Here is a 12731-nt window from a genome sequence, read left to right as displayed (position 1 = left end):
CTTTAAGCATGACATAATCAATCTGAACAATGAATAAATGAAAAATCCACACAGAATTGAGAAAATATGATCACACTGCTCTTTCTATGTCCTGAAAATCCATTTCAGTGTGCGAATTCAACCTCAGTCATAAACAGAGGAGACAGAAAAAGGAAGCCATCCATCTTCCCCTGACAGCACAGCGTCGGTTCAAACAGTGTCATCTCTGTCTCTGTCTCCAGGAGTCTGTGATGTAGATGAGACTGTGATCACCCTCACTCATCTCTCCTTCATCAGTCAGGCTTTAGCGGGATTTCTCCCGCATATCTTGAGGAAGTGAGAAGCATGAGCTTTTTAGAGGATCTCATTCCAGTTGTTTCTTTCCTCAGTTTGAAATCGGGGTATACTGTACCTACCTGACTAAACTGACTGAAAGAAATTAGTGTTTATTCATGAAGGACACATTAAACTGATCAAAAGTGACAATAAAAAATAATCAAAATTAACAGTAAAGACATGTTTAATGTTACAAAAGGTTTCTGTTCCAAATAAATTCTGTTATTTTCTATTCTATTCAAGAACCCTGAAAATGGTAGCATGGATTCCACAAAATATGAAGTAAAATATTATTGATAATAAGAAATGTTTCTTTTTTGTGTTGTTTCATTTTTATTATACTACAGAATCTTAACGTACAAAAATACATAATAAAAAAAATTCTTGAGCCCCAAATCAGCACATTCAAATGATTTCTGGATCACGTGGCACAAAAGACTGCTGAGACTTTATAAAATATTTTTGAATAGTTACTTTTGATTAGAAGCGTTCCTTGTTCCACCTCTGAAACATTTTTATTTTTTTAAATGACATCAATTAAACTTTTTTTTAAACCCAATCACAATCCAATCAATTCCCAATAGATGAAATCAAGTACCACCATACTGAATATTGTTCTTTACTTAGAAATTTGTCACACTGCAGGAGTAAAAGGGATTGTGAACACTTTAATTATATATTTTAATAATATATATTATATATTATATTTAAATATATATATTCTAAGAGGACAAATACTGGACGACAAAGCTTCGAATTCAGATTCTGTCAGCATGAACAACCCAGTTTTTTTTTTTTTCTCAACATGAGACAGAACAGGTTGGTCCACTTTGCAACAGAGATCTGCTTTCTCTCTGGTGAGAAAGTTAAAACTGCTGAACACGGTAAACCGCCCATTGTTTGCGTGGGGGATTTGCATAGATATTCAACATAACAGGTCACCTTCACCTCTTTCTGAACAGATGAAATGGTCTGGCACATTTGCATTAGCAGAGGTTAAAGCAATAAGCATGTCCAAAATGACATGGGAATGGAAGGATAAATGTCTCATTTCAGCCAGAACCAAAAGCACAATCACAATCAGCATGTTTAATAATAGCAAATCTCATTTGGCAACTAGTCTCTAGACAGCAAATGATTCCTGTTTCATATAAAAGTGCCTTCATGATATTGGGCAGATTGTTTCATGAGCAGAAATCTGAGACCAGGCCATTCATTTTTCTGTGATGTCTTTCAGATGTGTGTCAGACACTTAAATTCTCATTATGAAGTGTGCAGCACAGGAAAAAGCGATAACAGCATCAAATGACATTAGATCTGAGAATTAGATGGCACATTCATGAGAAATTAAACTGAGAGGGCCTGTAGAGGAATTGTAAATCTTCCTGTCTATCTTCAAGACCTCTGCGGATGGCACAGTTTTATGCACGAATTTGAGAAATGACTTGCAGTCATGGGTCTGCGCACACACATGGGCAAATCTACAACACAAAAAGTGGCTGGGTGTTCTCTTCATGAGTTGATGTGTGGTAGGTTAAACATAAAGCTCTCAGCTGCGTTTGCCTTGTCATGCTCATAACAAAGCGAGGAATAGAGGAAATAGCGTGGGAAGTATTACCAGAACATGTAAGATATGGACAGATAGACAGGCTTGGATGGATGGATGGATGGATGGATGGATACAGACATAACTGTCTGTATGGATTCATTTTATAATTTAAAAAAGATTCATTTTAACTTTATCCATCAGAAACAGTAAGTTCATCAGCAGAAAAAGAAAGTTGAGGTGGAGCAGGTTATTACATTTTGATAAAAATATTGGGCAAACATTTTCTTTGCGTGGGAAGGTAAACAATGATGTCATGTTTACTTTAATATCTGAGATATTTTTAATGAGGCTTCCCTTTGGTCTCTCTGCTAAAGGCTCAAAAGGCTTTATTTTCTCTTAATTCCTATAATGCTTAAATTAACATCATGTCCATAATCATCACCATATATCTCAGCAGACCAGCCTGAAAGCTCTGGTATCAGCTGTCGTTATTCAAAACTTCCATACAACACACAAAAACAGTGCCTAAAACTTTCCCCACTTCCTCGATAGATTTATTTCCATGATGGACCAGTCTCAATAGCTACGGTAAGAGTGATCATTTAGCAAGCCTTTTCTCAAGATGTCTAGAACGTCCTTTACTCCCATTATCTCGCTCTTGGTCTTCTCCCCGACTCACTTGAGCAAATCGTATGGTGGCCATTAGCACCACAAAAGCGAGTTTTAGCTTCCGTGCTTAATCACGACCACAGCACACCAGCAGCTGCAGTCTCAGCCTGTCTGGATGCCCTATCAGCAGTCCTGAAGGACAATCACTCACACAGACATACTCACACGCACTCATCCAGCCCAAAAACGATGCATCTCACCGGATGGGAAAACAAGGGCTTGGGTGATAATATCACTGAAATCAATACAAGTCCGTCTGATGACGTGCAAATTACAATCACATAAGTGAACATGGCTTCACACTGGTGGTAATAAATTCTGAGTCTGTGAATGATTCATCTTTGTACAAACTTTTCTGATTTTGAGGCTAATTACACACCTTCAATAAACACATTAGGAATGTGTGTTTAGTGGGGTTAAATAAACACAAACCTAGAAATATGACCTTTTTACAGTACTACTGAAACAAGATTCCTTTCAGGTGCTTTAAGGACAATTTGACACGTCATGAAAGTCACAATGTTAAATTATCTCTGAACTGTTAAGACACATGCTACAATAGAGGACAAAGCTTGGTCAGAAATATGACAATTTCTGATCATGAGAATGAATATGCAATTATGGCTTGAACTATTCTACATACTCTATATACTCTACTCTATATTCTGAATCAAATAGAAAACCTATTAATGTTCAATCAAATCAATTTCTGCATGCTCAAAAATTCACACATACATATATTATGGAAAAATATAGATTCATTTATATAGAATAAATGAAAATTTTTTACATATTTCATTAAAATATATATTTCTTATAATAGTTTCCAAATTACAATTATTAAAAGATTACATATTATATATATAAAACTTTTATTAATCTTCCGATAATATTATTAATTTAATATAAAAGATAAAAGATTTGCTCGACATACAATTCTATTTAATTTTCTGATGTAAAATCAGGATTAAAAAAAACACAGATGATAAAAAGAAGAAAGACAGAGCATAATATCTAATCTCCTGTAGACAGATGAAGGCAGGCAGCCTCCTGCCCTGCAGGCCCTGCCCACGTGCCTACTGCTGAAAAAGGGCAGACATCTGCAGAAGGAGAGAGAGTAGGGGGGAGGGGACCCATTCACTTACCTCCCCATCACTGAGACGGCCGGCTAATAGAAATGTCCTTTTGATAGTAGCCTACAGTATTACAGCCATGTATTACAAACCTGCAAAACACCCTTCTCATTCCTTATTACTATCATACACATACTCAAACAGAATTATTACAGCACCGAAGACAAAGCTCCATGCGCCAACTTCATGACAGAAAATTATTTTGTAATTTTTTTTTAAGCGATGCCAGAGAAGATTTTTCATTAAAAGTCATGACTCTGGTCTGTCCTACAGCATTTTCTTGTTATTTCTGTCAAACAGAGTGCATAGTGTTATTAAAAAAACACCAGTTCTATGCAGGGGTGCAAAAACTGGGTATGCAGTATATGCAGTGCATAGGGGCGCCACACATAGGAGGGTGCCATTTTGCCAAAATCATTCTGTGAAAATCTTCTTTAATAAAATGTTATAAATAATCAAAAGCTCAGTTATTAAAAATAATTAATGCAAACAAATAAATAAATAAAAAACATATGCATGGATGAATCATTCACAATAATAGTTGGACTGTCACGATTCCTCAATTAAATATGAGTACTCGATTAAAAAAAATCGTTTACTGAATTTTACCTTTGTCAACTAACCGGCAAAATACCGGAAGTGGCACGTTCCACAGACGAGAATCCACAAAAGGCATTAACAGTTTTCTAAAGCTGCATGAAATATTGAAACCATTTAAAAATCATAATAAAACATAGTGCTATTGTGAATTCACAAAGGCTGTGATGCTCTGATTCAATTAAATAAATAGGCCTATATGCACTTTATTTATATGCATATAGGTTACATACATCTCAGAGCGGCTTCATTTACAGTAAATGCTGCTCCACACAAACAGTTATCATTTACATGCACAAACCGCCTCAAACTCCAATTTTGCCTATGTTGTTTGCATGCATAGTCACAACTTTGCATAGTCTGAGTTGCTTATAACATTCATCTGGGAACAATGTGCACCATTCTATCAGATTTATAAGGTAAATCATTTATAAACCCACACCAACACAGGAGAATACATTGTTATTTTTCTAAATATGCTCGTTGTGACTTCAAAATAAAAGTTTAACAACTGTTTTGTTCAATAAAACTATATGATTGCTTGCTTTTGATGTTTTATTTGACCCAATTATTACTGCCTCGTTGCTATTAAATATGTACTTTAAGTAATTTCAAAGACTATTGTTCGCTTAGGTCTATTTTTATTGCCAGAAACAATAATCCAATTACTTGATTAATTATCAGAATAATTGACCAATTACTCAATTACCAAAATAATTGTTAGTGACAGCCCTAAATAATAGCATTTAGAAGATGCTGATTTTAAAGTGAAACAAAACAGACTGACATATTTCATTTCTGTGAATCAGTTCAAACTGTCCTTTTTCAGACAATAAATTTAAAATTCTGATTTCACAATTTGGTTGTTTTATTGCTCAACAATGCTGAATTTTCTTAAAGGGCTCTGATGATACGTATCTTAAATATCAGCCTGTTTTTAATTATAGTTCATATTGGTCACTTTAGAAGTGACCATTTTTTAAAACAATGACAGATCGTCGATCAGATTAAGTCTTAAGATCGGGGGGGAAATCATTTGGCTAGGAGGAGAGAGAGGTATGAAGAGAAGGAAGTCTGGCCTGAAATTTTAATCTGTGACTTCACTAAACTACAAGAGAATGCTTGTGCAGTGATGTCATAAAGGCAAGCGGGAACCACTGTTTACAGTGGAACAACCCTCTATAGTCAGTCTCTACCCGACTCACACAAAGTTCGAACAGAACCACCTCTGAAAACATGTAAAAAACAGATATATGTTGATTCAAGTCCAGTAATGAATATGTAGAAACACTGCAGAGAAGTTAAAACAACTTATAATAAGGCACTGAGAACTTTTTACACAAACTGACTTTGAATCACTCTAACTTTCCATGACAGTGTGTGTGAGTGTGTGTGTGTGTGTGTGTGTGTGTGTGTGTGTGTGTGTGTGTGTGTGTGTGTGTGTGTGTGTGTGTGTGAGTGAGTGTGTGTGTGTGTGAGTGAGTGTGTGCAAGCAAGCGAGCACCTCTCTCACAGAGCTGTTGTAATTGTTCCTCACTCTACTGAAAGGATCCTTTATTGAGTGAGTCTGAGCTACTTCCTCCCCCCTCCTTCTCTCTCGCTCCCTCTTTAGCCTTTAACCCTTACTGACCCATAACACTTTCTGAAGTTATTCATTTTATGCAAATCGTACTCCCCATGCTATACTTGTTGCAATTATTCATACAAACACATATAGATACAACAGATACCAAACAGTTTTTTGCTTCATCTCTGTATGTTTATACTGTTTTTCATTATAGGGCTGTGCTAAAATAATCAATATAGCGCCATTCTTTTTTTATCACCAATAAATTGCATCAATTTCATATAATTTTCATTCATAACCTTTTCTACAATTTTGCAATTCAGTTTCAAGCAGTTTCTCCAAACTAAGCTTTAACTCTGAAAATGACGTTTCTAAGCGGACTTAAACTGATACCTCGCCAATATGCTGAGTCTTTTTCACACGCTGTTGATGCAGGTTAATTCGCAATGTTTTGAATTGTGGCACATGCTGTGTGGTGTTTCATAACATTTTCTACAACTTTTCCATCTCTTATATGCAAACACTTATCATGACCTACCCCGTACCTTTCTCCTGATGTTCTCTCTCACTTTGGCCACCTCTCAAACAGTGGCTGTTCATCACAGGTAAGCTGTTTGGGGTCGGAATGGGGTGGGTCTGTCTGTCTGTCATTAAACAGACTTTATAATGACCTAAATGACCTATAATGATTAAACCCTCAAAGGAACTGATTTGTGTAGCCACATCCTTCTGTTGTCTGGTTCCCTGAGGAGTTCTATTGATTTGAGCTTGATTACATAATTTTGTAATTTTGAAAACTCTCAATGACAAAGCTGGTTTGATTCTGCAATTCAGAAACCATGCTACTTTAGCAATTTGTGTCTTAATTACACTGTAATGAATGATTTTTCGAAGTCTTTCCACTTCATTATGTGAGATTTTCCTAGTAGTTCTCTGCCACTAGGTCAGCTCATTTTTATTCAATGAAATCATAATCGTCCTATTAAGCCATATCACGATTCTCTTTCTATCCCCAAATATAAGACCTCTTGAAATTATAATTAAGACTTTTCTTACACCATTAATGTACACAGAGCCGTAGTTCACTGATAAGCTATGCAAAATCGAATTTATAATCATAATCGATATAATCACGCAATAATGAAATCAATGAAATATGCGATTAAAAAAGCTGTTTGCGTAGCTTGTCAGTGAACTACGGCTATGTTTTATACTTTATTATAATAAAAAATGTATTATAGATTGCAAAAGTAAAATGGGTCACAAATGCCATTTCATGTCTACAGGACATATCAAAACAATATAACTACCATTTATAAGAAGATGCTGATTAGATTCAGTCTAATTTCATTCAACGTAGGTTTATCAAGCACCTCAATACTTCTTTACATAATTTAAACTTCTGAAAGTGTTGAGCAATGCTACCCAAGTGTGTGGACAACAGCCATTGAGGAGGTCTCTCCTTGACATTCCTCCTAACTAATTCACCCCTATGCATAGAGGACACAATACCATATGACACCACACAAATGGCGCTTTTCCACTGCATGGTACGGCTTGGTAAGGTTCCCTTCTAGGGGGTTTTCCACTGGGTACAGTACTTGGTACTTTTTTAAGTACCACCTTGGTTGAGATTCCAACTGAACCGTACTGTTACCAAAACCTGACGTGTAAACTCTGCTCATCACAGATTGGCCGGAGAGAACCGTCACTACCTGCGTCACTGAACTTGCGACACAAACACAACAGAACCACTAGATTTAAATCAGCACAGCCAACAAAGGATCGAATGCAACGGTTTTGAATGAGCACACCTTTTTTCAACAACCAAAAAGTGTCTGTTTCGTTGTCTGTTGAGGAAGTACAGACGTTCCTCTCGCTGATAGCAGAGGAGCGGATCCAGCGAGAGCTTGATGGAGCGATGCGGAATCAACAAGCTTTTCAGGAGTCACGGCAGTAGAAGCGGAGCAACTATAATGACATGTGAATAATCCTGCCCACTCTAGTGATACTAAGCTGTAGTGAAAATGCAAACCGAGCCGTGCCGTGCCGTACTGAGCCGTGCCGAGCCGAGTCGTACCACGCAGTGGAAAAGTGCCAAAAGTGACACAGTCCTGTCAGGGAGTATTGAGTTCTCCTTCACACCTCATTCTCACAATTGATCAAAGCAAACTCTTTTAAAAGAGTATATCTGATGTAGCACCTATTGGCGAAAGGCTTCCGCAACATTTCGTTGCTTTGAAACAGTGAGAGCTCTCCACAAAAAAAGCCCATTCATTAAACTGCCCACCCACAAGATGTGTATGCACACACACTCCCATTGTTTGACAACGCTACCCCCAACTGAATGCCCCTCAGCCGGAGACCACACAATGATTCAAAGTTTCACCTTGTGGACATTTCATCCTAAAACTGAACATGCTGTTCCGGGAGACCAAAAATAGGCACCTAGCCTAAACCCAAAGTAGAAAAACGTCCTGCAGCTTCTGCATTCATTTTAAAGCTAGTAATGAATTATCATTATCACTCCTTTACAAATCCATATAAAATTATTTCCTGTGAGGTCTGGCTGTTTAAAGTTTTCAAAGATGACCTTAAAAACCTTCTAAAGCTAGCTTAAATAATAAATGCCTGACTTTGGCCTATAACATAACACTTTGTAGGGCTGCACGATGTGTCGTTTAAGCATCGATATCGCGATGTATGAATCCAAGATAGTCACATCGCAGGATGTGCGATGTAGGCTGTCGTAGTTGGTCCGTTATCATTAACCGTACCCAGCTGTTTTTGACGAATGTCATTAATTGCACAGCTTCACCATCATAGAGTGAAAGTTTCATCATTTGCATGTGTTTTTTAAGTCCTGTCAGTTTAATAGGGCAAAGAGAGAGAGAGAGAGAGAGAGAGAGAGAGAGAGAGAGAGAGAGAGAGAGAGAGAGAGCGCCCTGGCCGCACGTGCGTGCTCACCTTCACCGTCTTCAAACAACACGAGCGCTGTTTTGCTCTCTCTCCCTCGCGCATATTAATCAAAATCAATTGACACGATGTGTCCAAAACAAAAAAAAAAAAAAAAAAAAACCCTATCCAGTGATGAAATGTTTCTGTGCAATGTCAAATCTTGTGCGATATCCTAAACTGCTGAGATAATTACACAATGCGCGTGCCGTACACGTCTGATTCGCGAACTAATGTTTCCTTTGAACCGATTCAATTTAATGAATGGTTTAAACAACTGACCTGTCCAACACTGAACTCACGAGACGTCTGAATTGGTGTATAAAAAAAACTTGAACACTTACAATAATGTTCTATTTATTAAACTATTTAACTAGTTTTTACCATTTACTATTACTAAACTGCACTTCTACAACATGTTAATTTCATTGTTTTAGGCTATAGGCTTCATTTTGAAATCAAAAGTCCTCAGTATTTGTTAACATAGTTAATGCACTGTAACATTAACAAACAATCGACAGCTGTGTTTTTTATAAACTAAGATAAACAAAGATTAATAAATATAGTAACAAAAGTATTGCTCTTGGTAAGTTCATGTTAGTTTATGTTTAACAATTCAAACCATATCCTAAAGTTACAAACAAATAATTTACTCTAATTAAATAATACTCTGATGTTTAAATAATTTAAAATGAGAATGTAAGTGTGCTCACCCCATTTTTGTTTGTAAGAAAAAATTAGATTAGATTTCATATCGCAATATATATCGCAGAAAAATAAAATATCGCAATGTCATTTTTTCTCAATATCGTGCAGCCCTACTTTGTACCCTGTTCTGTTCCTGCTTGCGTAGTGTGATAAAAAGCCTTTCTTCCTGTAGAGATGTCAAGAGATGCATTGTCATCAATGACTCGTGTTTCAGGCCTTAATAATCAACAATATGTGGCACTGCTCTTTTAATACCCAAAGTTACCAAAGGAGCCTTTCTGATGACCAGATTTACATTTTAGTACTACTCAATGGCAGAAACAGAAGGAAAACTGAATGTGCACTGTAAGGGCCGATCGCATCAACCCTCAGTGTACATTACATCAAAAGGAGTCCCTGCAATGTCAGAAGGTTGGCATCTCTTGAGTTTGACAGCCAGATCAGCTGTTTGGCCACAGCATTCTTGACTAACACGCTGGGACACAATGTTACAGTTTGGAGGCGATAGAAGGAGTTCTTATTTTTTGTTTTGATATTAGTTTCAATGTCTTAAAACACAATGAGGCCTGTAATTTATTGTTTTCAAGCTGATTTCACACGTCCTCAGATTCAAACCACCAACCTTCTGGATACTCGTGAGCACTAGCAGCACTAACACTACCCACGGGGTTTAGTAATCTCAATCTATTAGACCTTACATCATAGTGCAAATCTTGAAATGTCATTCTACAAGCATGCAATGAATATTATGAAGAATCTATGACATCATCCCTCTGGACAGAAAGATTCTAATGTTGGAGTTTCGGTTTGAGCATTAGTTTTGAGACATTTTCAGTTGTGCAAACAGGGAAGTAACTGTTTTCGAGTCTCCTTGATCACACTTCCTCATTATCAGACTGAACAGCACTGTAGCCCATCAGATAAGATATCTTTACACTACTGCCCTTCCTGATTGAAGTGGAATTTTGATAGGGTTATTGCCTGGAAGAGCAAAAAGTGAGCCAAGACATTTAACAACACTGTCCTCCTGGATTTTCTTGGGTCAATCTATTTGCAAAAGCAACAATGAGATCAACTGACCTTCTTTAATCTTTGACAAACACTTGTTATAACATATTTCCTCCTTAAAACGAATTAGTGTCTATTTGTATGTTACTAGTAGGCCTGCTTGTTTTTTTTGTTTTTTTCAAGAACTTTACTATTTAAAAAAATATATTCTAGATATTCTAGTTTACTTCCAAAGAAACATTAAGTACTAGTAAGTATTCTATTGTTCATTGTTACTATTCAAACTGTTACTAGAATCTAGAATATTGCAATCAGTTATGTTACCAGTAACAATTAAATAGTAACTAACCTGTTAGTATAGTGGCTAGTAACAAAGGAATAAGCACTTAACTTAAGTATTCGAATCTAACGTACAGAATAAACATCTCAGTAATAGTTGCCAGTCATACTGAAACAATATTTTTTTTAATTTATGCATTACGTTTTAGTAACTAGTATATTAACTAGATACTAGTTAGTTTCAAAGAACATTACAACATTTTACCAACACCACTAAATCTTTTGCAGAATGAGTAAATTCTTACCATGTCAACTGGGATGTTGCCCGTCATCTTTGAAATATGTTCTGTCGTATAGATTAAAAGTTGTTGTTTTTTTCCTTCAGTTTGTTTAAGAAACAGCAGGTGGCTTGTGGTGAAGCAGCTGCTCATGCAGGGATCACTCTCCTGGTTATTCCTGTAGGTTCGCTGCTAAGAGGTAGTTAAGCGCAGGCAGGAATAGGTTGTTCTTCCTCAGTCAGGCTTCAGACTTGCTTTTTCGTGGCATAAACTTCAAAACGGAGAAAATACTAATTTCCGGATTTTATATTTATGTGGGAGGACTCCCTCCCATCCTGAATTAAAAAAGGATATATATTAGAAAAAATATGCCCTACGCCATAGGAAAACAAAATACTACAATTCAGCCATTGGTATTTGCAAATATGCCGAGAAATTAGTTCCTCGCGAGTCCGCGATAAAAAAATAGACCGTCGCCTGGTCTAAAAAATGCTGTAATTCGACGGATTTTTTTCAGTCTTGTATCTGTCTTCGTCTGCGCTCGCTCTCTGCTGTCATCCTGCCTCAAAAAAACATGGCGGCAGTTGACTGGGGAAAGGCTGAACGTGGGGAAACCGGAGCTGGTGAGGCAGATAAAAACTGCGCGATGTCGATCGCTATGTGTGTGCGCGGATGAATACGTCCCGCAGCAGTTAAAGGAAGAGGCGGAGAGCGAGAGAGGCGAGCCCACAAAACCATGCCCGCCCAGATACGTTTCAGTATAACTAGTGGGAAGGATTTGGGAACTTTTAGTAAAATGCTTTATGTCTATTATTTTTTCAGAGTACATAATGCTAAACATTTATAAAAAGAAAAAAATACAAAACACACACACACACACACACACACATTCTGCATTTTATTGTTTTGTGTTCAGGTTTATTGTTATTCAGTTATTTACCACATAGGCTAGTTCTCACCAGTAGTTTACCTGTGGGTTTTGTACTAAGACCATAGTGACCACAAGTAAAATCACATGTGGCTCTTCATTTGATAGACTGTGGTTTATAACCTGCTGGAAGGAAAAAAAAAAAAGCCTATATGGTTTGCTAGTTTAAGCTGGTCTAAGCTTGTCTCACAAGCCTTGCCAAGCTGTTACTGTCTGTTTTTCAGCAATTTGTTATGAATAGCCAAGTTGTCTCGTACAACTTTAAAAAGGTTTATTTTTAAATACTGACTGTCCCACTGTGCATTGTTCCTAATTAATATATAATGTATTCACTTATCATCATATCATCATTACGGTTATTATTATTTCTTTATTTTTATCGCTGCTGTTTTTGCTTACACTGTGTGTACTCCTGTTATTATTTCATTGTTCTCTTTTCTTTTGTTTTTACTTTATGTAGAATGCTGTCCATGTGTAAATATCCAGTATTGTAATTACCCTGCTTGGAAGTAACTTTGTTCTGATTCTTTTGTGGCATGGACCTTTTCATCAAAACAATAAAAAGAATACATATTTGGTGATATATTTATATACCTAATGATATTAATGAATTATATCTGTAATTGTCTGATACAATCTGTTCACGTGGAGAAAATTAAAATAAAGCGAAGGGGGAAAAGGATTTGAAAACCTGAAAACTATTAGAAATAACTTACATCAAAATACAGGACAGTTATAACAAATG

The 12731-nt window shown here is 36.6% G+C and overlaps 1 protein-coding gene across 1 annotated transcript in view; it reads right to left on the bottom strand.

The window, feature by feature from the left end:
- The window catches only part of LOC109085527 (ubiquitin-like protein 3), a 29633-nt gene extending 17896 nt beyond the window's left edge, over positions 1-11737 (bottom strand). Inside the window, exon 1 of the mRNA XM_042765344.1 lies at positions 11086-11737. Coding sequence (XP_042621278.1) covers positions 11086-11211 — 126 coding nt within the window. The 5' untranslated portion in view covers positions 11212-11737. The remainder of the gene's footprint in view (positions 1-11085) is intronic.
- Positions 11738-12731: the final 994 nt, after the last annotated feature.

The sequence above is a fragment of the Cyprinus carpio genome, chromosome A10 (genome assembly GCF_018340385.1).
Source record: "Cyprinus carpio isolate SPL01 chromosome A10, ASM1834038v1, whole genome shotgun sequence".
In the NCBI taxonomy this organism is placed as follows: Eukaryota; Metazoa; Chordata; class Actinopteri; order Cypriniformes; family Cyprinidae; genus Cyprinus; species Cyprinus carpio.
The sequence above is the reverse complement of the archived record's forward strand: the minus strand, read 5'-3'. Positions and strand labels throughout refer to the sequence as shown.